The sequence below is a fragment of the Carcharhinus amblyrhynchos genome, chromosome 9 (genome assembly GCF_965287045.1).
Source record: "Carcharhinus amblyrhynchos chromosome 9, sCarAmb.v2.hapA, whole genome shotgun sequence".
Classification (NCBI taxonomy): domain Eukaryota; kingdom Metazoa; phylum Chordata; class Chondrichthyes; order Carcharhiniformes; family Carcharhinidae; genus Carcharhinus; species Carcharhinus amblyrhynchos.
Window position 1 is genome coordinate 70,908,646 of NC_137332.1, and position 26,266 is coordinate 70,934,911.

Here is a 26,266-nt window from a genome sequence, read left to right on the forward strand (position 1 = left end):
ACACTTTAGTTAGCACATCTTTTGGACTGAGGGAAGAAACTGGAGCAGCTGGACAAAACCCCAACACGGTAGCACAGTGGTTAGCACTGCTGCTTCACAGTTCCAGGGACCTGGGTTCGATTCCCAACGTGGGTCACTGTCTGTGTGGAGATTGCACATTCTCCTCGTGTCTGTGTGGGTTTCCTCCTGGTGCTCCGGTTTCCTCCCACAGTCCAAAGATGTGCGGGTTAGGCTGATTGGCCATGCTAAATTGTCCGTTAGTGTCCTAAGATCCTTAGGTTAGAGGGATTAGTGGGTAATAATACGTAGGGATATGTGGGTAGGGCCTGGGTGGGATTGTAGTCGGTGCAGACTTGATGGGCTGAAGGGCCTCTTTCTGCACTGTAGGGTTCTATGATTCTATGAAAACGCACACAGACATGGGGCAAATGCACCATACAGTGACCCAAACCACGAATCGAACCCAGGTGCCTGATGCTGTGAGAGCAGTACTCGCCAGTAGGTGACCATGTGCCCAATTTTAAACAGCTGCAGCAACAATTCATACCAAACTTACTCCCTCAAAGAGCAATAAGATAGACTAGCAGTCATCCCTGTGAGAGGTATTGCTTTCAGGATAAATGTTGGCCAGGACCCAGGGGAGAGACAGCCACTCCCCCCATTGAATATTGGCAGGGGACCATTCACATTCATCCAGAAGATCAAATGTGACCTTATTTACTGGCATCTTTGAAAGACATTTAGTTCTTTTCAAGGCTGCTTTGTCATTCCAGATCTGATCTCCCACTGCAGCTTCACGATTGTGCCTGACCTTTCTCCCAGATTTGTTGTTGGCTTCAGTTTTGGAGGAAAGAGGCTGAATGGTGAATGGTTATAGCATGGAGGCTGCAGAGTTGGGACGAGTATGCTACGGTGCAGAGGGACCTGGGGGTCCTTGTGCACAAGTCGCAAAAACCCAGTCTGCAGGTGCAGCAGGTAATCAAGAAGGCGAATGGAATGTTGGCCTTTATAGCGAGGGGGATAGAATATAAAAGTAGGGAGGTCTTGCTGCAACTGTACAGGGTACTGGTGAGGCCGCAGCTGGAGTACTGCATGCAGTTTTGGTCACCGCTCTTGCGCAAGGATATATTGGCCTTGGAGAGAGTGCAGAGAAGGTTCACTAGGCTGATACCGGAGATGAGGGGTTAGCCTATGAAGAGAGACTAAACAGACTGGGTCTGTACTCGTTGGAGTTTAGAAGACTGAGGGGAGATCTTATAGAGACGTATTAGATAATGAAGGGTATAGATAGGGTAGAGGTAGTGAGATTCTTCCCACTTAGAAAGGATAGCAGATAAGGGGGGGGCTTATTAGATCAGAGTTGAGGAGGAACTTCTTCACTCAAAGGATGGTGAATCTCTGGAATTCTCTGCCCGTTGAAGTGGTGGAGGCTACCTCGCTGAATACATTTAAGTCATGGGTAGATAGGTTTCTGATAGACAGGGGAATTAAGGGTTGTGGGGAGAAAGCGGGAAAGTGGAATTGATCCACTTCAGATCAGCCATGATCTTATTGAATGGCGGGGCAGACTCGAAGGGCTAGACGGCCTACTCCCGCTCCTATTTCTTATGTTCTTATGTATGGAGTTGGACCCGTGGCTAAGAGCCTGAGAAAGAAGCTGGGGAGGGAAAGAAAAACTCGCGTAAAGGATCAGCAGTTGGTCTGTGTGTCTTGGAGTAGCGAGAAGGTCAGTCGGTGAGGCAACATATAAACGAGCAGCTGACTCCACTCGAATGACCCAGATGTGTGAAACATGACATGAATAGATTAAACCTGGTAGGAGCAGGTCTAAGCTCTCTAAAAGCCTTTGGAAAGGTGATGTATCATTTTGGATTTGCTCCCAGAGGAGGTCAGGTCTCCCTTTGAACTGTTAAAAGCTGGCATGAATTTGTGTAAAAAATGCATAAATTCATTAACTGTCAAACTCATTGGAAATGTCAAAGTGGACTGTCAAAGGCAACTATCATGCTGTCAAGGTATTTAAATCTCCTGTGCCCAAAATCATTGAAAAATTGCCTGGAGTGTTTTTAAAAAATCATTGATTGCTATTTCACTCTGTTGCCACAATCCTCAGGGTTACCATTATTGGGTTAGTGCTGAATGACTGATTTCACAACTTTCCGTTATCACAGTGGAGTTCCTTCACTTATGCAGTTTGATTGACAGCCCCTAGAGTATTTGAAGCAGAACTTTCAATTCCAGTGCTTTGAAGAGAGAATAAAGCCAACATTTCGAGCCAGAACGGCACTTTGTCTCCACAGATGCTGTCAGACCTGCTGAGATTTTTCAGTATTTTCTGTTTTGTTTTGAAGGCAATCTTTTAACAGTTGTCTAAGAGTTTGGTCAAAAGAGGTGGAATTTAAGGAGCATCTGAAAGGGAGAAAGAGAGTGTCATGAAGACATAGAAACCCGACAGTGCAGAAGGAGGCCATTCAGCCCATCAAGTCTGCACCAACAATCTCACCTAGGCCTCATCTCTGTAACCCCACATATTTACTCCAGTAATCCCTCTAAGCTACGCAACCTGGGACATTAAGGGCAATTTAGCATGGCCAGTGCACCTAACCCACACATCTTTGGACTGTGGGATGAAACCAGAGAATCTGGGAGAAAATCCATGCAGACATAGAACTTAGAACATAAAACATTACAGCGCAGTACAGGCCCTTCGGCCCTCGATGTTGCACCGACCAGTGGAACCAATCTAATGACCCTCTAACGTAAACTATTCCAATGTTATCCATATGCCTATCCACTGACCATTTGAACGCCCTTAAAGTTGGCGAGTCCACAACTGCTGCAGGCAGGGCATTCCACGCCCTTACTATCCTCTGAGTGAAGAACCTACCTCTGACATCCGTCCTATGATTACCACCCCTGAGTTTAAAGCTATGTCCCCTCGTGTTAGCCATCACCATCCGAGGAAAAAGGCTCTCACTATCCACCCTACCTAACTCTCTAATCATCTTGTATGCCTCAATTAGGTCACCTCTTAACCTTCTTCTTTCTAATGAAAATAACCTCAAGTCCCTCAGCCTTTCCTCATAAGACCTTCCCACCATACCAGGCAACATCCTGGTAAACCTCCTCTGCACCCTTTCCAATGCCTCCACATCTTTCTTATAATGCGGCGACCAGAACTGTACGCAATACTCCAAGTGCGGCTGCACCAGAGTTTTGTACAGTTGCAACATGACCTCATGGCTCTGAAATTCAATCCCTCTACCAATAAAAGCTAACACACCGTATGCCTTCTTAACAACCTTATCAACCTGGGTGCCAACTTTCAGGGATCTATGCACATGTACACTGAGATCCCTCTGCTCATTGACACTACCAAGTGTCCTTCCATTAGCCCTATATTCTGTACTCCTGTTACTCTTACCAAAGTGAATCACCTCACACTTCTCCGTACTAAACTCCATTTGCCACCTCTCAGCACAGCTCTGCAGCTTATCTATGTCCCTCTGCAAACTTTAACATCCATCCTCACTGTCTACAACTCCTCCGACTTTGGCGTCATCAGCAAATTTACTAACCCATCCTTCTACACCCTCATCTAGGTCATTTATAAAAATGACAAACAGCAGTGGCCCCAAAACAGATCCCTGAGGTACACCATTTGTAACTGAACTCCCATCAACCACCACCCCCTGTCTTCTATCAGCTAGCCAATACCTGATCCAAACTGCTAAATCACCCTCAATCCCATGCATCTGCATTTTCTGCAGTAGCCTACGCTTTGCTAAAATCCATGTACACCATGTCAACTGCCTTCCCCTTATCTACCTCTTTGGTCGCCTTTTCAAAAAACTCAATAAGGTTTGTGAGGCACGACCTACCCTTCACAAAACCGTGTTGACTATCCCTAATCAATTTATTTCTCTCTAGATGATTATAAATCCTATCCCTTATAATTCTTTCCAAAACTTTGCCCACAACAGAAGTAAGGCTCACCTGTCTATAATTCTCAGGATGGTCTCTACTCCCCTTCTTGAACAAGGGGACAACATTTGCTATCCTCCAGTCTTCCGGCACTATACCTGTAGCCAATGACGACATGAAGATCAAAGCCAAAGGCTCTGCAATCTCCTCCCTAATCTCCCAGAGAATCCTAGGGTAAATCCCATCCGGCCCAGGGAACTTATCTATCTTCATTCTCTCAAGAATTGCTAACACCTCCTCCTTATGTACCTCAATCCTGTCTAATCTAAAAGCTTGTGTCTCAGTATTCTCCTCGACTGCACTGACTTTTTCCTGCGTGAATACTGACGAAAGATATTCATTTAGTGCCTCTCCTATCTCTTCAGGGTCCACGCACAACTTCCCACTACTGTCTCTGACTGGCCCTAATCTTGCCCTAACCAATCTTTTATTTTTGACATAGCGATAGAAAGCTTTAGCGTTCTCTTCGATCCTATCTACCAAAGTCTTCTCATGTCCTCTTCTAGCTTTTCTTAACACTCTCTTTAGCTCCTTCCTGGCTAATTTGTAACTCTCCAGTGCCCTAACTGAGCCTTCATGTCTCATTTTCACATAAGCCTCCTTCTTCCTCTTCACCAGAGATTCAACTTCCTTAGTACACCACGGTTCCCTCGCTCGACCACTTCCTCCCTGCCTGACAGGTACATATTTATCAAGGATTCGCAGTAGCTGCTCCTTGAATAAGCTCCACATTTCAGTTGTTCCCACCCCCTGCAGTTTCCTACTCCAACCTATGTATCCTAAATCTCGCCTAATAGCCTCATAATTACCTTTTCCCCAGCTATAACTTCTGCCCTTCAGTATATGCCTATCCCTTTCCATCACTCAGGTAAACGTAACCGAATTGTGGTCACTATCACCAAAGTGCTCACCTACCTCCAAGTCTAACACCTGGTCTGGTTCATTACCCAGTACCAAATCCAATGTAGCTTCACCTCTTGTTGGCCTATCTACATACTGTGTCAGGAAACCTTCCTGCACACATTGGACAAAAACTGACCCCTCTAACGTGCTTGAACTATAGCTTTTCCAATCGATATTTGTAAAGTTAAAGTCCCCCATAACAACTACCCTGTTACTTTCGCTCCTATCCAGGATCATCTTTGCAATCCTTTCCTCTACATCTCTGGAACTTTTTGGAGGCCTATAAAAAACTCCCAGCAGGGTGACCTCTCCTTTCTTGTTTCTAATCTCAGCCCATACTACCTCAATAGACAGGTCCACATCAAACATCCTTTCTGCCACCGTAATACTGTCCTTGACTAACAATGCCACGCCTCCGCCTCTTCTACCACCTTCTCTGCTCTGACTGAAACATCTGAACCCTGGAACCTGCAACAACCATTCCTGTCCCTGCTCTATCCATGTCTCTGTAATGGCCACAACATCGAAGTCCCAGGCACCAATCCAGGCACCAAGTTTGCCCACCTTATTGCGTATGCTCCTCTCATTAAAGTATACACACTCACTCTCCCATCTGCTAATATTCTGCTGCAACCTAGAAACCTTATTCATGACCTCCCTATTCTCATCCTCCTGTACATTGGAGCTACAATTCAGGTTCCCGTCCCCCCTCTGAATCAGTTTAAACCCCCCTGAATAGCACTGGCAAATTTTCCCCATGGGGAGAACTTGCAAACTCCACACAGACAGTGACCCTAGCTGGGAATCGAACCCAGGTCCCTGGAACTGTGGGGCAGCAGTGCTAACTACAGTGTGCCACCGTGCCGCCCATGGAGGAAACTGTGGTGAAATCCCAACCAACATGGAGAGGAGTAAGGAGAGAATTCCAGAGATTAGAGAACTGAAGATGCAGACTCCATTGGTAGGTGAAGAAAACAAGGCTGTTATTGGAAACATGCAGAATAACTGGAGGGTTGCAGAGCTGGTGGATGGTACAGGGATAAGGAGGGGTGAGACCAGGGAGGGATTTAAATATAAGAAAGATCATTTTTAAATCGAGGCAGTTGCGTCCCGGGAACCATTGTTAATGACAGTGACAAAGGGGTGATGAGATAACAGGATGAGGTGCAGGTTAGAACATGGGTAGCAAGGCTTTGGATGTGTTCAAGTTTATGGACAGTGGGAGATGAGAGGTTACCAGGGGAACGTTGGAATAGTGGAGTCAGCCAGTAACAGAAGTATGGATGAGTGTTTCAGAAATGCTGGGGCTGAGGAAGAGATAGAGATGGATAGCAGAGATAAAAGTCTCTGCGATGGAAGGGAATATGAAATCAAAACATGCCAGTGAGAAGGGAACAGCTCTGAATCCAAATAAAATCCAATGGGTAAAAAGCAATTTGCAATGTAGCTTGTACAAGAAGGTAGCCATTTCAGTAAATGTCTGTAAACTACACAAGAAGAAAATGATAGTGCAAGGAAAGGGGCAAAGAAAGGTCGACACATTGTGGTATTGGGGGTTGGGTTTTCTGAAGTGACAATTTAAGCAAAGGGATTTAGTAATGGATTGCATGAAAGGCAATGAGACATCAAAGAAAATAAGAAAATAATAAAAAATAAATTGTCCTTGAGATATAATGTAAAGCACCAAGTCCACATGGATTCAATGAAATATAGAATAGAATGCCTACAGTACGGAAGAAGGCCATCCAGCCCATTCAGTCAGCACCAACAACAATCCCACCCAGGCCCTATCCCTGTAGTCTCACATATTTACCCTGTTAGTCCCACTGACACTAAGTGGCAATTTAGCATGGCCAATCAAGCAAGCCTGCACATCTTTGGACTGCGGGAGGAAATCGAAGCACCAGGAAAATGTTCAAACTCCACACAGTCAAGGCCAGAATCAAACTCAGGTCCTTGACACTGTGAGGTAGCAGTGCTAATCTCACTGTGCCACCATGTCACCCTTAAATAGTGATAGAAAAGCTGGTACGAGTGTATCTTGAGCCATACATCTGAGCTTTGCGAAGTTTGACACATTTCCCGAATTACATGCAATAAGAATTATTTTTCCTGATGGGTACAATTTCTTTTGTGTTGAATACACAGGATTAAAAGTGTATTATTCTCTGTATTCCCTCATCTTAGGGAGACAGTGGTTTAGCAATAATGTCATGGGACCAGTAATCCAGAGCCCAAGTTAATTCTCCGGGGACAAAACCAAGACTTGTTATTTTTGCACAATATGTAAATATAGAAACAGAAAGTGCTGGAAAAACTCAGCAGCATCTGTGGAGAGAGAAACAGAGTCAACTCTTCAAGAGTCATATTCGACTCAAAACAGTAACTCGTTTCTCTTTCCACAAATGATGAGTTTTTCCAGCACTATCTGAGTTTATTTCAGACCTTCAGCATCCGCATTGCTAGGTTTTTATTCTGATGTGATTTTTATATCCCGTTCAATAAATTTTATGCTTAGTGGTTCAGATTGCCTGAGCTTTGTAGTCACATTCTTTTATGTGAAAGAGCACTGACCACCAATAACGGACAGGACAAATTTGTAAACAGCGACTTGATAGTTGGGCACTTGACAGTTCTATTTAATTATGATTACTTTTCTAAGTAGCAGCAATGATCTGCTGTTAATAAGCCATATCAATGGTGGGCAACCTGCAGCCCAGGACCCACAATCTTCGTTCTGAGTATGATCCACACGTTGTTGATTGCTGCCCAGGAACAGGATTCCACATTCTACTGGTTTCCATCTGCACAGCTTTTTTCCTATTAGTATGACTGAAGTGATACCTGTGTAAAGCAAGGGCAAGTTGTGTGCTGATTCCTCATAACAGTGACTGACAGCTGTGCATTCCCACTGCGTCCAAAGTGTAAATCTTTCTTTACAATTTGAAGTTGATTATAGTTTTATGAATATACCAATGATTAAGCATTTTCTACAACTCATCATGAAATATTTGGTGTGTATTCAACCTTATTAATGAACTCATGGTTAGTGAACAAGCCCAATTTCAATCTGCGGCCCAGAGATGCAGTGGTTCACTCACTGACCTAGGTTGCCTTTCTGAATCATATTATCACAACCTGCCCTTGTTCTCCTCTTCTTAACTCTCGGAGTTAAAGGTTGTATTGGTGTTTCACCTCAAATCACCAGCCTTCATGAGCAAGGCCCTGATTTACCATTTTAATTATGTTACCATCTTCATAGTGACCAATAATTTTTAAGAAGAGATGTGAACTTCCCATCTCTTTTGTGTCAAGCTGTGAAAACTATTATTTGATTTTCAATATCCATTGACAAGAAACTCAACTGGACTTGCCACATAAACAAATGGCTACCAGAGCAGGTCAGAGGCTAGGAACTGCAGTGAGAAACTCACCTCCTGACTCCCCAAAGCCTGTCCACCATTTACAAGGCAGAAGTCAGGAGTGTGATAGAATACTCCTCACTTGCCTGGATGGATGCAGCTCCAACAATGCTCAAGAAGCTTGACACCATCCAGGACAAAGCAGCCCACTTGATTGGCACCAAGTTCACAAACATCCATTCCCTCCACCACCAACGCTCAGTAGCAGCAGTGTGTATTATCTATAAGATGCACTACAGGAACTCACCAAAGATTCTTAGACAGCAACTTCCAAACTTATGACCACTGGCAGCAGATACATGGAAACACCACCAACTGCAAGTTCCCCTCCAAGCCACTCACCATCTTGACTTGGAAACATATCACTGTTCCTTCGCAGTCACAAGGCCAAAGTCCTAAAATTACCTCCCCACAGCACGTGGACTGGAGCATCTTACCACTACCTTCTTAAGGGCAAATAGGGGTGGGCAATAAATGCTGGCCAGCTAGCAATGCCCAAATCCCACAAATGAATAATTTTAAAAATTCAATAGGGTTTGGCCTGGGCATCTTTCCTCTTGACATCCAGATCACATGGGTCTGTCTCCCTCTTTAAAATGATCACACTATCCTCCTACACAGGGCACTCGATTTCATTCTATTTTCCATTAAGTTAAATGTTTTAAAATATCTTTTATCTAAAGTCCTGCTTTCGTAACAATGAACACAATTGGACAGAATTTGCAGAGTGACTCCTCTCTTTCCCCACACATTACAAAAACACCATAGAAGTATCACAAAACCACCCTAGAAGTATCACAAAACCCCAGTGTAATTAAATCAGTGTAATCAAATAATTCAGCCAGTGAAGTGGAGAGAACCTGCAAACATAAATGAAGGCATAACAAAAGTAGAGAATGTTGGAAATACTCAGCAGATCAGGCAGCATCTGTGGAGAGAAAATAGAACCACGACTTTGGGCCATTAACTTTTCAGCAGGAAGGCCTTAAACTAGAGAAGATGAAGGGGAGATTTAAAAGAGGTGTTCAAAATTTTAAAGGGTTTTGATTGACTCAAGGAGAAAATATTTGTTCTGGCAGGAGGTTTAAAACTCATAGGACACAGATTTGAAATAAGTGGCAAAAGAAGCTGAAGGGAGATTAGGAGAAATTTCCTTTAGATGATTATGTTATGATCCTGGTATACACCATCTTAAAGGCTGGTGGAAGCAGATTCAATAATAACTTTCATAAGGCAACTGGATAATTGGTAAAGTTTGCGTGACTAACGAGTAAGAGCAAGGTAAGTGGATAGTCCTTTTCAAGTACAGTGCTCGCTGACCAGTAAGCTTGATATTAATAATGTTAGAAAGCTCTGGATAATTTCATTAATGCTCTTTGTCTACCTAGCTGCAAGTAAACCTAGTAACATGTCGCACAAAACCTTTTTCACTATTTGACTTAGATCAATAATTGATAGGATTTTACTGGCAAGGAAGCTCGTCGAATTAAAACAGGCGTCTTCTCTCTCGTAGCCCTATTGGTGCGACGTATTTTCTCGTTACCCACCCCCTTTTCTCCCTGTGCAGTGTCTGGTCTGTTCTTTTTGGTCGGGGTTAAAAGAAAATCCGAATCAGCAGCAATGGGAATCAATCTGGGCGACACCTTCCCAAATTTTGAAGCAGACACAACTGTGGGAAGGATAAAATTCCACGACTGGCTGGGAGACTCGTAAGTTCAGTGAAAGATTAAATACAGCTTTGTAAGTTTCAGGCGTGCAGAACGTTGCAACATGTGGCGCCTGCGCAGAACCTGCCACTGTTGCAATGTTTCATGTATCAAAATCGTGAAAGTGGAAATTCTTCTCTGTTTTAAACTGCATTTTCTTTTTAAGTGTAAGAGCGGCTGCACAGCTAATCTTTCAAAGAGTTTAAAAATGTTGCTTGCACGATCTAGGATCCTATAAGCAAACAGAGACACTTTGACCAAAGGAGAACATGCTGGAAAAATCTCAGCAGGTCTGGCAGCAATCTGTAAGAAAGGAGCTGACGTTTTGCTGACTGTTTGTCAAAGCTCCACTGTGGACAGTTTACGTGGCTAGTCTGTGTACTTTTATTTGTGTGATATTATTTAGGGGTGAAAGTAAATGAAAAGGTAACGTTTCTAAAATGCAATGTCATGCTGTTGGAACGGAAGCTGTGCTGTTGTGAAAAGTTGGCGAGGTATAGGCACTGGTCAATGCGCAGTTGCAATGACCTTGTACAAAAGGGCATTTGGGAGTGGGGGGGAGGATTCACGCTGTCCAGCTTGTTCATGGACAGATAGATATAACCCAGTACTCCCCGTGTACCCCTGCTCTCACGATTCGATATGCAGGCGAGTCCCGGAGATCATTAAGCAATATGTCTGAAGTCAGATGGTATTCCGAACTGTCCACACCACTCCCTAAGGGAACAAAGATCAAGGTGGTAATTATCTCTGACTTTGAAAGCAAATATCAACGATAACCCACTATCTCTGATGAAAAGTCATCCAGCTGGAACGTTAAATCACTATCTCCAGAATGTTGGCACAGCTGTTTAGTATTTCCAGCACCTGCAGTATGTCCCTTTTGTCCCTTTTTCTTCAAAAGACTAATTATGTTAATACATTTTAATTTTTAAAAAATGTGTCTGCCAGCTTGGCTGCAATTGCTAAAGTTGTTCATAACTTCAAACAGCTTCTTGAAACTAACCAAATGTTCTTTTCTTCCTGTACCTCAAACCCTCGCACAGGCGGTCACATAGTGGCTAACACTGCTGCCTCACAGCACCAGGGACCTGGCTTCAATTCCTGGGTTGGGTCCCGTCTGTTGGAGTCTGTCCATTCTCCCCATGTCTGTGTGGGCTTCCTATGGGTGCTTCAGTTTCCTCCCACAGTCTGAAAGACATGCTGATTAGGTGAATTGGCCATGCTAAATTCTCCCTCAGTGTACCCAAACAGGTGTGGAGTGTGGCGACTAGCAGATTTTCACTGTAACTTCATTGCAGCATGAATGTAAGCCTACTTGTCTCACTAATACATAAACTTAAAATCTTGTATTCTGAAAATGCATGATGTGACGTGCCAATGCATTGCCATATCCAACAACCATTAGCCTTATCCTAATAGACATTTTTGGGAGAAACCAGCTCCCAGTGTTTTACAGCACCAAGCTCAAACCTTTGTGTTCACTGGAGTTTAGAAGAATGAGAAGGAATTTCATTGAAACATAATAAAATTCTGACAGGGTTGAACAGACTGGATGCAGGGGTATATGTCATGATCTCAGAATATGGGGTAGGTCATTTAGGGCAGGAAATGAGGAGAAAAGTCTTCACTTAGACGGTGGTGAGCCAGTAGAATTCTCTGCCACAGAAAGCAGTGGAGGTCAAGTCACTGAACGTACTTAAGGAAATAGATTTCTAAACATTAAAGGCATCGAGGTATGACAGGGAAGCAGGAGTATGGTGTTGAGATAGAGGGTCAGTCAAGATCACATTAAATGGTGGAGCAGGCTTGAAGGGCTGAATGGCCTACTTTTCCTAGCTTCTATGTTTCCTCTACCTTAGGCACATGGTCGCTCCTTAAAACACAGGGTCTATGAGCTAGCTGCTATAGATATAGTATTGAACAGTGTAAATGGGAAGCAACTGCTTATGGCAGCCAGTCTCCCAAAATCTAAACTTAAATTGCTTTTATGTTTTGTGTTGGTTTTAAAATAATCAAAATGATACACTTTGCTCTTCCTGCTATCATTTGAAAGTGATTTCTTTTCAGCATTCATTCTGAGCATGATGATTAGCTTGGCAAAAATTATATTGAGATACTTGAGATCTTTGCCGGTATTGATACTTTGAGTGTTATCTTTCTGGTGACTGCAAACAATAAGTTAATGCATTTATGGTGCAATATGTGTCGCACATTGCATAACTATATAATGTCTGCAATGAGAAGTTGGTTCACCTTCAGTAGGATGAGAGGCCACAGCCTGGGCTTTAACAGAAGACCATTCAAAACTAATTGGCAGAAACAAAGAGTGGAATTCTCTCGTCCCACCAGCAGCTTTAATTATGATAGGCAAGGAGAACTTAATTTGGCATGTAGGAATTCTGTTCTCGGGACCTTTAAAAGCCAGCTGAGTTTGCATGCATTAGCATATCATGTATGGTCATTAAAACGCTGGAATTAAATTCCTCCACCAAATTAAGTTCCCCACCAGCGGGAAGTTGGAATCTTCACCTTTTACAAATATATATTACATATCACAGCTAAGGCTGTGAGCTGAGAAACACTGACTGTGAGAGCTTCAGAGATCATGTTTTTTTTTTAAAAAGAAATCTCTTAAAGATGCACTAACAGCACAGACTTCAGAATGGAAGATTCTGCCCGATTACTCTAGTCATCAATCTGTGGACCAGACTTCCTCGAGAGACAGTGTATGCATTTACTGTAGATTAATTGCAATGTAAATTGGGTTAAGTTTAACAAAGATATCTTGGAATGCATTGAATGAGCGATTTAAAATATGATGTGTGGTACATATACAAAGCTTGGGGGGAACAGTAGGCTATGGACTTATGGATCCCATAGCTTTTCATCCTGGGGGTTTTCCTTGCATCTGGCCTTTTACTGTTGTAGAACAACTGCTAGATCACATTTGCTTTGATTTGTCAACAACGCAATTATCATTGTATCACACAAATACCAGGAACTAAAGAGTTTTCAGCTGTATTTTAAAGAGAATTGTGAATTTTGTCTTCCTTTTATCTACTGTGCTCTGGACATGACTCTAGGTTGAGTTTAGATTGATATACAATGAATGAGTAAGAAAGATTGTTTGGCAAGTTTGCCTAGGAAGTGGTTAGGAAGAGTCCTGGAATCCAGAAGCTGGCCAACATTCTATTCCTGATCTGCCATCTGCTATTCTGTCCCCTCCCATGCCAGTTTCTGCTGGAAGCGGCCTTTTGGCTAAGATCAAGTGTAGTATTGACTTGCTGTATTTGGTTGAAGTCATTAGGTTCCATTTTAACTTCATTTGAAGCAGTTTTTAAAAGTGGCATATCAGCCTTTTGGCTAAGATGCAAATGAGATCAAGCCTTGGAGGAGGAGCTGTGTCTACTCCAATCGGCTTGGATCATGTAGATCAAGCCCAAGACAGGAGGTGGAGGGGAGTTATACGATAAAAGGTAGAACTATCCGGAGTATAGATACGCAGAGAGACCTGGGGGTGCAAGTGCACAGGTCCCTGAAGGTGTCGGTACAGGTGCAGAATGTGATGAGGAAAGCGTATGGTATGTTAGCCTTCATAGGAAGAGGTATAGAATATAAGAGTAGGAGTCTGATGTTGCAGTTGTATAGAACGTTGGTTAGGCCTCACTTGGAGTACTGCGTCCAGTTCTGGTCGCCGTACTACCGGAAGGATGTAGAGATCCTGGAGAGAGTGCAGAGGAGATTTACCAGGATGTTGCCTGGTATGGAAGGGCTGTCTTACGAGGAAAGATTGAATGAACTTGGGCTGTTTTCCCTTGAGAGACGTCGGCTGAGGGGGGATCTAATAGAGGTTTATAAGATTATGAAGGGGATAGATAGAGTAAATGGTGGTAAGCTTTTTCCGCTACAAGAAATGGATAGAACGAGGGGTCACGGGCTTAGGGTGAGGGGGGCTAGGTATAAGACAAATATTAGAGGGCAGTTTTTCACGCAAAGGGTAGTGGGGGTGTGGAATGCACTGCCGAGTAAGGTGGTGGAAGCAGGCACGCTAGGGTTGTTTAAGAGTCACTTAGACAGCCATATGAGCGGGCTACATATAGGGGGATATAGTAGGCCTTACTGAACATTGTAGGCTTGGGAATACGTTTTGCCTCAGGAATGTTAGTCTTTGCCTGTTTAATAATGAATTTTTTTGTCTCCACAGGCATTTAAGTCCAGCAAGGGGCATGCAGGCGGCAGGTTGTAGTGGGCTGCTCTTGGATGTTGCTTCGGGAGTTGCCTATTGCTTCATGTCGTTAGTGTGCTTAAGCTGGACCATCTCGAGGGCAACATGACAGCTCAGAGACTATCTCTGTTGCTGTGCGGACACATGGATTTGGGCCTGTGTCTGTGGGAGTTTGCACGTTCTCCCCGTGGTTGCGTGGGTTTCCTCCGGGTGCTCCGGTTTCCTCCCACATCCCCCAAAGATGTGCTTTTAGGCTGATTGATTGGGTACTAAAATTGTCCCTAACTTGGACCTCCCTGATCCTCGCACGTTAGGCGTAGACTAAAATCATGAATAGGTCACTGAGATAGTAGGACGGCGGCGTGGGCTCGTTGGGCCGAAGGGCCTGTTTCCCGTGCTGTGTTGTTCTTTGTTCTTTGTTCTTTGTGAGAGTCCTGTCTTGTCAGCCTGGATCAGGAATGTCTCACTTGTTGAGATTCTGAATTGGACTTGGTTGGATTGAATTGGATAATTTTTTTTAAAAATTTCTGCTGGAAGTGGATGTATATGGATTTCAGATGGGGACTTTGGCCCATGGAATGCCCTCTGTACACTCCTGTCAAACGTTTCCCCTGACAATGTTGCCTAACACTTCTGGGACCAAATAAGGAAGGAATAAATAAGGAATAAATGCTGCCCGAGAGGGGAGACATTGCACACAGATGAAGTAGGGTGGGAGGAGGTTCATGTGCAATATAAATGCCACACGGACCAGAGAGACCAAATGCCCTGTTTCTGCATTGAAAATTCTGTGCATGACATAAGAGGGAAGTTGTATGATTTTGGATAGGGCACATTGCTTGGAAGTACCATGATTAAATATTTTTCTGCATAACTGTTGATAGAAGTAGTCTTTTGTCACTTCTTTTCTACTTCTGAAAAAGCAGCACCCTAACTGGAATGCTTAGACAGTCACTTGGCACTCTGTGGGTGAAATCTAGATTAAAAACTGGGGATCAGTTTGATTTTTCGTTCGATGGAGCAGTTGAGCATAAGCTTGTCTCTGCACCTATGCTTAGCTTTTTTCTGAAGATTTCATGCTTTGTAAAATTGGGAAGTGGTGTACTGATGGTTTTTTTTTGTTTGTTGTACAGATGGGGCCTCCTTTGCTCTCACCCAGCAGACTACACCCCTGTCTGCACTACAGAGCTGGGCTGCATGTCAAAGCTGGCCCTAGAATTTCAAAAACGCAATGTGAAAATTATAGCTCTCTCGGTTGACAGTGTTCAAGATCACCATGGATGGACCAAGGTACTGATTTGATTTGTTTTGTCAAACATATTAGTATATAGTAAAATGTATTGATTCTTGCATGTTATAGAGACAAAACATACCATTCATAGAGAAGGAAAGGAGAGAGTGTAGAATGTAGTGTTATAGTCAGAGCTAGGGTGTAGAGAAAGATAACTTAGTGCAAGGAAGATCCATTCAAAAGTCTGATGGCAGCAGGGAAGAAGCTGTTCTTGAGTCAGGTTGGTACGTGACCTCAGACTTTTGTATCTTTTCCCGATGGAGAAAGGTGGAAGAGAGTGTGTCCAGGGTGTGTGGTCCCTTAATCATGCTGGCTGCTTTTCCGAGGCAGTGGGAAAGTATAGACAGTCAATGGATGGGAAGCTGGTTTGCGTTATGGACCGAGCTTCATTCACAACCCTTTGTAGTTTCTTGCAGTCTTAGGCAGAGCAGGAGCCATACCAAGTTGCAATACAACCAGAAAGAATGCTTTCAGTGGTGCATCTGTAAAAGTTAGTGAAAATTGTAGCAGACATGTCAAATTTCCTTAGCCTTCTGAGAAAGTAGAGGTGTTGGAGGGCATTATTGCAGAGTAAGGGGTCATCCACTTAAGATAGAGATAAGGAGGACTTTGTTCTCCTTCGGTCAGCGAATCTGTGGAACTCTTTACCAACGAGAGCTATAGAGGCTGGGTGGTTAAGTACATTCACGGCTGAAATAGGTTTTTAATCAGTAAGGAGGGTTATGGGGATAAGGTGAGAAAGTGGAGTTGAGGATTATTACACCAGATCAGTTGCAATCTCATTGAATGACGGAGCAGACTCAAAGAGCTGAATGGCCTATTTCTGCTCCTATGTTTTATGGTCAAATCCCTTTTTTTTGCTATGCCTAAACTGATCTTCACTCACATTAATGTTGGCCATACGTGCAACAAAAAGATGAAATTTATGCCTCCTCCCCCACTCACAAGCCACTCGTGCTTTAAGTAGTAGTGGGGGATGGGAGGGGAAGAGCAGGTAAATATGACAGGTGGCTCGAACACCATCTTCCCGCCTAATCCCTGGTCCCTATAACGCAGTGAATAAGCTGAAGGGGCAGAAATCTGTAACCCCACGCTGTTTAATGAAATTATTCATGTGCAATTGAACTTGTTAATTGCCCATGCCGTAGTGTGGTTGGTAGCGAAAAAAATTAGGCAGTTGGCTTTTTCACTATTTGAGGTGTAAAGGTGGGAAGGAGTGGGCAATCCTTTGAGAGTTGTCCTGTGAGTATTGTGGGCATCCTCACTTTGTGCACCCCACTCTCACTCCTCCCATCCCTAGGATTCCTGATCATTTTCTTCCCTAAAAGCCTGGGATTTAACTTTAGCCTGGGACCCATTGCTCTTCATGCCAGGGAATATTTGCAGTCCCAACACCACCCACCACTGAGTTCTGACATTGCAGTGACAGCGAGAGCTGCCAACCACTTTGGCTGACCAGCAATGTTTAAGAGGGGAGACTTACTTGCTCTGAGGGGTAGAAATCTCACTCTATTATTAAGGCTACCAGAAAGGTGTTTTGCTGAGGGGTGACCTTTTTTTTAAAGCAGGGTGGGGGGTGGGTAGAGACTATGGATACAAGTGAGAAATAGGCTGGGACTGCCTCCCCTCCAAATGCACAGCTTTTGAGCACTAGCAGCTGTGGACTTCCTTCATGATCTAATGTCTGGAATCTATCCAGATGGGAATGAAGGGATGAGGAGAGGAAGAAGGATTCCACATTGTGGAACCACTTGCAGAATCAGATCAGGGGCAGCAGGCAGCCCTCCTAGCATTAGATCCTGCAACAATTAGCTTTGTGTTTTCTCCGTTTGTTATTTTCCAGTGGTACAAGTCTTTGCTTTTCCAGTTACACACAGCATAGGCTGCCTGCTGTGGAAGGAGGTTCTTGCAGAAGCTGCTGAATTGGTTTGTGTGTACACGATCCAGCAAATAGTTGTAAATCTGACTCAGATGCCTGGGAGAAAGGTTGTAATTTTGAGTGGCCAGCAGCAGATGATGATCAGACAGCTTTTAAATCAACGACCTGTCAACTTATTAAACTCAAACTATGTATGAAAATGCAGAAATGTTTCCCACATCCTAACCCCCTGCCAAGTTCCATTTACCCATTGTCTCGCCCTGTGTTTGCTGACCTATATTAGCCCCCAGTTTAGTAACACCTCTTCCTATCTCTGTAATCATGTCCAACCCAATAATCCTCTAAGAAGTCTGACCTATGGTGAATTCTTGATTCCCTTTGCAGTAACTTTGTTGCAGTGTGAATGTAAGCCAATCTGTGACACTAATAAATAATCTTAAACTCATCGATAGCCGTTCTTTCAAATGCTGAGACTCCAAACTCCAGAATCACCTCCCTATATCTCTCACTGCCTTCTTCAAGACCTATTCCTTTGACTATGATTTTGGTCACATGTCCTAATTTCCTAATGGTGAAAACCTTTGAATATTTTACTTCATTAGAGGTGCTATATAAATGCAAGTTGTCATTGTTGTCCAACTCCCTGATATTCCCACCATTTGGTTTCAACGGTCAGAGTAGAAAAGAGTCCAAAACAATAGAAAGTTATGTTTTTAATTATGGATTTGTGGTTTTAATACCAAGGGAAGACCAGGAGTTAATTTGTAAGAATAAGTCTATCTCTACTCATTTGGGTATCAGAGTTAAATTATGGTTGCTACATTGTCTGTTGTGTAATTTAACACTGGATTATTGTTCACATGTACACCTTTGAGGTCTGCTAGTGCAATCCCTGCCCTTTTTGCAGTCTGAAGTATCTAACATCAATAAAACTTGCTAAAGTCATAAATCAGCAGATAAACAGTAAAGAGTTTTCAGTGTCCCCAGCAACTTAAAACCCTCTTATTCTTGTGCTGATAGAATAACCAGCTATTATACTCATTACTGCTTCACTTCCAACCTGGCATTCTGTAATGTTACCAGCACAGTCAATGCTTCTGGTTGTTTTGCTTCTTTTTCAAGAAAAACCTTTCAGCAACATGCCCACACACTGGACTGAATAAGATAATCAGTAAGATCTTCATAAAACTGCACATGGTGTGACAGAGCTGATGGGATTTTGGCTCTTTTTAAATTAAAAAAAAACATTCACTGAATTGCTCCTCTGTATTTCTGTACTCTGCGAAATGCTGGTGTCCAGGCAACTGCAACTGGTCAGATTCTACAGAAGTTTCGATGCTGGACTCGCACCATATAACTGTTGTGCCAGAAGTGTGCTTGGGCACAAAGTACCTTTTATGAAACTCCCACCACCTTACTTCGCTGCAACTGACCAAACAAAATCATAAATTTATGGAACAAAAAACACAGTTGGTACAAAGGCACCAGTTAAGAATGAGATATTGTAGTAAGAAAAGAAAATCCAACATCCAAAACAAGGATCTGCGATGGTAAGAAACATTATTTAAAAAGTTAGACGGATATTCTCAAGATCAGGGAAGAAGCAGTGGAAGAGAAAAATGCTTACTTTGGTGCATTAATACTTTTGCGATATTTTACTTTAAATGACAATCATAGCAGACACTGCAACTCTCTCTTTACGGTGAATGAACAATCAGCCAAAAAGCCACGGTGGCACAGTGGCTAGCACTGTTGCCTCACAGCGCCAGGACCCGGGTTCGATTCTGGCCTCAGGCCACTGTCTGTGTTGAGTTTCCTCCCACACTCCAAAAGACGTGCAGGTTTGTTTGGCCATGATAATTTGATCCTAGTGTCAGGGGGATTAGCAGTGTAAACAAGTGGGGTTATGAGAATAGAACCTGTGTGGGTTTGTGGTCGGTGCAGACTCCATGGGCCGAATGGCTGCTAGCCCTCTGATTGGCGCCATCTAATCTAAACTCATTTCATTACCATCTTTTCTGCATTATTTTTCAAGTACTTAGCCAATTCTTCTTTTTTGTTGCAGTCCATCATCGTAGAATCCCTGCAATGCAGAAGGCAGCCATTTGGCTCATTGAGTCGGCACTGACCACAATCTCACCCAGGTCCTATTTTCGTAACCCCACTTGTTTACACTGCTAATCCCCCTGACACTAGGGTCATGGCTAAACAGACCTGCATGTCTTTTGGAGAGTGGGAGAAAACCAGAGCACCCAAAGGAAACTCCACACAGATAGTGACCTGAGGCCGGAATCAAACCCGGGTCCTGGCACTGTGAGGCAGCAGTGCTAGCCACTGTGCCACCATGGTTTTTTGCAGTCTCATTCATGGTAAAAGAGAGTTGCAGTGTCTGCTATGATTGTCATTTAAAGTAAAATATTGCAAAAGTATTAATGCAGCAAAGTAAGTGGAAGACATTTTTCTCTTCCACTGTTTCTTCCCTGACCTTGAGAATATCTGTCAACTTTTTAAGTTATGTTTCTTATCATCGCAGTTCCTTGTTTTGGATGTTGCTGGATCTTTTTTTCTTATTATATTATCTCATTCACTCTTTTTCTTTCAGCCTGCCCTATTATCTCTCTCTGTCATTTTGAAACTGGCCTTTCAATCCTCTCTGGATGCCATGGGACTTGATTTCTGTGAGGATTCTGTCGATGACAGTGAGATTAATTTGCTGACACGACTACTTATCAAGAGCACAAAGCAAATCCTTAAAGGTGTCATTTTAATTTCACATCTGGGACTCATCTGTGATCTGCCATTTTAGAAAAAACAAAAACTACAGTACAAACAGGCCCTTTGGCCCAAAAGAAAGTTTATTTATTAGGCACAAGTAAGGCTTACATCAACACTGCAATGAAGTTATTGTGAAATTCCCCTTGTCACCACAGTCCAGCACCTGTCCAGGTAAATGCACCTAACCAGCACATCTTTCAGAATGTGGGAGTAAACTAGAGCACCTGGAGGAAACCCACACAGACAGGGGGAGAACATGCAAATGCCACACGGACAGTGATTCAAGCTGGGAATTGAACCTGGGTCCCTGGTTTCTTTATGCCCAGAAGGTGGTGGTGCTTACATTTGACTGTCTTCCATCAATCTTGGAGTATATTATTCATTGCATTTGTATCCTTTTCTGGACTAGCTTCTCCTTGCTTCTTCTCCCATTGTTGTAAATGTATCATGTTAATTGAATGCAAATCCTGTGCTCTCTCTAACATGAATGAACACAGGGAACTAACTAGTTAAACTTCAAGACTGCCTTATTAAAATTGAGAGTACTGTGATCCAGTGAAAAAATTCTAGGTCAACCATTCTCATTGAATCTTTGCTTTCCACTGGGATAGAGAAGTGGCTGTTTGCTGTGAATGAATAATCAACCAAAGAGGCTTGATGGGTCAATGGCCAACTCCTGCTCCTATTTCGCATAATCTTGGAAGCATCCATTACAATTGTGCTGGCTCTTTTGATAGTGTTACCTAATTAGGCACATTCCCTAGCATTTTCACCACAGCCCTGCACATTCCATGTTTTCGGGTATTCCCCCAATTCCCTTTTGAAAGTTACTGTTGAATCTGTTTCCACCACCTTTCCAGGTGATGTATTTTAAATCATCATGATGAAAAAAACCCTTATTTCCTCCCCCTACCTTTTTTGGTAATTATTTTAAATCCTCTGCTAACCAACCCTCCTAGCTCTGTGTAAACAATTTCTCCCTATCTATTCTTCCTAATCCCTCTTAATTTTGAGTACGTCTAGCAACCATAATCTTTTCTTTAAGCATAACATCTCCAGCTTCTCCAATCTCTCGTCCTAGATGCCGCTTTGGTAAATCTCCTCCGTGCCCTTGCCAAGGCCGTGACACCCTTCCTAAAATGTGGTGCCCAGAATTGGGGCACAGTGGAGGGGTTAGGCCTTCGTTAAGGACTGAACGTAACTTCCCTGTTTGGCCACTCTGACTCCTAAGAATGATGTGGAGATGCCGGCATTGGACTGGGGTAAACACAATAAGAAGTTTCACAATGCCAGGTTAAAGTCCAACAGATTTATTTGGTAGCAAACGCCACTAGCTTTGGGGGTTTTCCCCTTCGTCAGGTGAGTAGGGAGTTCTGATTCAGAATCTGTTGGACTTTAACCTGGTGTTGTGAGACTTCTTACTCTAAGAATGAGCCCAAGGATCTTGTGTGCTTTAAAAACAGTCTTATGAAGGTGTCACATTCCTTTCAAAGATTTGTATATCTGGGCCCCAGGTTTCTCTATATCTGCATCCTCTTTAACATTGTACTATCGAACCTGCATTGCCCCTCTATGCATCACTTCACACAACATTCTATGCCATTCCTTCCAGTTCCCATTTAAAGCATTGGGCATATCAAACAAAGCACAGAATGTGAGTGATAGGAGTCTGCTGAAACCCTAATGCTAAATGCAAGTCACGCTCCACCACACCTTGTGTTAAAGAACAATGCTGTGCATTCTGCTCTGTCCCTGTCCTGTCTCTGTTATCCCCATCTGTAGTTCACCAGCCTATTGACATTGTCCCAAAGCAAACGTAGATTAAAAATGAACATCTGGCTACTTAAAGTGCTGGAAAGCAATCTTTGGTCCACAAAGCAGGAATGCAGCAGAGGTTGCGTCAAGTGACTACTGCTTGCTCTGAGTAAAACAGTTTGTGAAACAAGAGCAGGAAAAAAAAGTTATTTTGAGGACTGAAGAGTGCCTGTGCAACAACCTGAGGGTCTTCACTCAAATTTCTGAGATTTCTGTACATATTGAGTGCAATATTGAAGGAGGACTGTACAGTTGGAGCTGTCCTTTGGATTGAATGTTACACCTGAGGCTGTCTTACAACAGGATTTCCAAAGAAGAGGAGGGAACTCTACATGTTAATATTTTCCCCCTTTGCCAAAACAATAACCTCAGGTTAACAACTTGCACTTTTTTTTTGTAGATGTTTGAGATGCTGGGTGCAAAAGAGCTACTGTATGTGGTCACATAAGCCATCATATTTTAAAAGTAATGTGTGTGAAAAACTTTCATTCTCACTAAAGGAAGGCTCTGAGAATGAGGGGCAGAATTAAATTGTTGGTATATCTCCTGTTGGGGTGAACATAAGACTTGTAAATGAGTCTGTATTATCAGGTCTTTAGCTACATTCTGCAGACCAGGAATAGGTTGGTCACCCAACGTTGTCCGTCCGTTGAGAGCTAAGTTTGGTAGTTGACTTCCCATGGAATTCAATGCGGGAGCAGTTATGATAGTAAAGTATCTGTCGATGCACATGTTGACTTCTGTTTGCCACCTGCAGGACATCAATGCATACATTGGAGAATCGAGTGTTCAAAATTTGCCATTTCCCATCATTGCTGACGAAAAGAGAGAATTGGCCGTGCAACTAGGGATGCTTGATCCTGCGGAAAGGAACAAGGAGGGCCTACCGCTGACTGCCCGTGCCGTAAGTTTACCCATGCAAAGGTGAATGAGACATGACTTAACCTGCCACTTGAGTGGCAAACGCCCACTGAGGGCTTTAATACTTGACGAGCCAAGTTAGCCAGCTGACAGTTGGGCAGGCGATGGCCTAGTGATATTATCGCTGGACAATTAGTCCAGATACTTTGTTAATATTCTGGAGACCTGGGTTCGAATCCCACCATGGCAGATGGTGGAATTTGAATTCAGTATAAAATACCTGGAATTAAAAAACCATCTCTGATTTTTGGAAAAACCCATCTGGTTCACTAATACCCCTTAAGGAAGGAAATCTGCCATCCTTACCTGGTCTGCCCTACATGAGACTCCAGACCCACAGCAATGTGGTTGACTCTCAACTACCCTCAAAGGGTAATGAGGGTTGGGCAGTAAATGCTGGCCAGCCAGCAACACTTATGTCCCACGAATGAATAAAAGAAAAACTTCCACGTGGGATTTTTGTTACCCTACATGGGATTTGGGAGAACAGCATGAAAGCAGACACGTTCAGTGTTTGAACATTCCCTTTTTACTTCTGAGCCCAAGTTTTTGAGAGCTGTGCCAGGAAGCAGGGCAGGGTGGGAGGTTTGTCATCACTTGTGGCCTGGAATGAAATTAGGTCCAGGGTTCTGTCAGAGGTGTCGCTTTCACTTCCATCATATTCTGGTGCCATCAGTGACGGGTGTACATTGTTATGTCACAAGGTAGGCTGGCACTGTTGCTACCTGAAATGCAAGAAGTTAGCTCTCCCATCCTCCGACTTAAGTTGTCGGCTACTTCTCTTTGTTATGATAACAAATCAAACTCAAGAGGATAGCTGGTCTCTTGTTACAGCTGCTTGCTTTTATTGCATCTTTCCTTGATGAACAACAGATTAATTTCTTTCCAATTGCTCATTGAACTTTCATGAATGGATTTTAACTGCTGGGGCCTCTAAACCAAAGTTTAAAAAAAAGTTTTTTTTCAAGGGATCAATTCTCCATCTTTTAAGTGTGTTCTTTCCGTTGTGTTCAGGTGTTTGTTATTGGCCCTGACAAGACACTGAAGTTGTCCATCCTTTACCCAGCCACCACTGGGAGGAACTTCAATGAAATCCTAAGAGCTATTGATTCCCTGCAGTTGACAGCTTGCAAGAAGGTGGCCACACCAGTGGACTGGACGGTGAGTGTCTGCCCAGTGCAGCTATTTCTACACACTACTGGACATAATGTAGCCAATAACTAGAAAGAGCATTGATTAATGGAGGAAGCACTCAAGAGCCTTGGTACAAGTGGGGATGGGGCAGAAATTTATTGCCAGGCAGAAAAACTGGTGATGGTGAGTCAGTGCCTCGCTGTACACCTACTCCCAACTTTTCATCTCCATTGGTTTCAACGATGGAGAAAATGGGAAGAGGTGCAAAAGTGTTTGCATATGTTTTTTGACCCATGATAAAAGTTACAATTGAAATTATTTTCTCCCTAAAGTTCGGTGGAAAATTAAGCATTTAGACACCCATACAAACCATTTGCTAAAACAGAAAGGGTTTGGTCTAACACTATCTATGGTTATTATGATTTTTTTTTAAACTGCATTGGTAGTTAATTTTACTTTCTTCAAAGATAAAAACTTGTGTTCTCCTTAGGCTGGTGGAGATTGCATGGTCCTTCCCAATATTCCTCAAGAGGAGGCAACCAAGCTCTTCCCAAAGGGAATTCGCATTCAGGAGCTCCCGTCTTCCAAGAAGTACCTGCGCTTCACCCCTCAGCCCTGAAGCGTACCAGCAGATTCTCCACATCTGCATTACATCCCCTGTGTGCCTGTCCTTGATTCCAAGGGTTACTGAACATGAATAAACAGGATCACTTCTAAAACCAATCACCTTCCTTTATAACGAGTTTCCTCAATGTAACCTTTCTACAATAAAATAATTGCATTTGTTGGAATGTGGCATTTTGTGAAGCGTACTTGTTAATCGGCTCTGCTTAAGCAAAGACTGTAGTGAACATGATTACATTGGAAATCACCATTATAAATCACCAGGAGACATTATAAAATGATTATGGGCAACTTCGGCTAGTGAGCAGGCCACATGAGTGGCCCTACTTCATCTCGGTGGGCCACAAGATTGAAATCAGGCTTGTTCGTTAACCATGACCTCATGAATAAGATTAAATACATTTATTACATACCAAATATTCCACATGGAGTTATAGAAAATGCTTAATCATTTGTATATTAATAAAACTATCATCAACTTAATGGTAAAAACAAAATAAATATTTACACTTTAGACACAGAGGCAGCGCACGGCTCTCGCAATCAATGTGTGCAATTAGCAGGCACTTCATTTGCCCTTGCTTTGCATGCATTTCACTTCAATCATACCAGTAAGGAAGAAACTATGTGGACAGAAATCAGTGGAACGTGGCAATCCTGTGCATGGGCAGTGGTCAAAAGATGTCTCCTGGACCACACTCAACCAAGATGGGCCGCAAGTGGCCTTTGTGCCATAGATTGCCCACCATTGGATTTGATTCTTATGCAGCTCTGACTATTTGTGCCGTCATTGATCCAAAATGTAATTATTGGGAGCACTTTGAGATACTTTGACAATTGTGATCTGTGTGCTGCTAATGATCATTAGACATACCTGTGCAAACCCTGTCACTATGATGGCATCCAATGCATTTGCCATGGAGGTTTATGTTCATATTTTGGGCTCCATTTTCCATCATTTAGGAGACCAAGTTGTGCCTAAAAAGCAGGTACTACAGGATCTATTTTCTCTCCTGTTAGCTTTTATACCAGCTTAGTTGTGAGATCTGTCCACATAACTGAAGGACCATTTGTTAACTGTCCAATCTCTCTGGTTATTTATGCATGGGTTGATGTTTGCCTTATGGGGAAGACCTATAGTAAAATTTATTTGATTTGGACTGGGAAGAGAAACTGTTGGAAATTCCATTGGTGTTTGTTTTCACACATTCAGAACTTGTGGAAAAGTTAAGAACTTATCCTTTAAAGCAGTCAACTTGGAGAGACATAATCTTAAAAAGAAGCAAAAGGAAAATTCTATGGCTGCTGGAAATTTAAATAAAAACTTAAAATGGTGGAAACATTCAGCAACTGAGACAGTTTGGACTGAAAAAAACCCGCAGAACTTTAATGGTCTTTCACCAGAATTTATAATGAATGTTGTGCTTCGATGGAAGCAGAGACTCAAATGTCTAGTGCAATAGATACAACATATGATACAACATATCTAGAACAAGGACAACATCCTAAGCTCTTGTCTCTATTATTTGAGCTGGGTTAAAAGCTGTGTTCTGTTAGGAAGATTAATCGTTAGTGCAAGGACAA

At 42.9% G+C, this 26,266-nt stretch overlaps 1 protein-coding gene across 1 annotated transcript; it reads left to right on the forward strand.

Annotated features, from left to right (window-relative positions):
• The first annotated feature begins 9,841 nt into the window (after positions 1-9,841).
• prdx6 (peroxiredoxin 6) lies at positions 9,842-24,853 on the forward strand. Its single transcript, XM_080195919.1, has 5 exons — positions 9,842-10,018; positions 15,377-15,533; positions 22,761-22,907; positions 23,939-24,085; positions 24,549-24,853. The coding sequence occupies exons 1-5, from the start codon at positions 9,930-9,932 to the stop codon at positions 24,675-24,677; spliced, it is 669 nt and encodes a 222-aa protein (XP_080052045.1). The 5' UTR covers positions 9,842-9,929; the 3' UTR covers positions 24,678-24,853.
• The last annotated feature ends 1,413 nt before the right edge of the window (positions 24,854-26,266 follow it).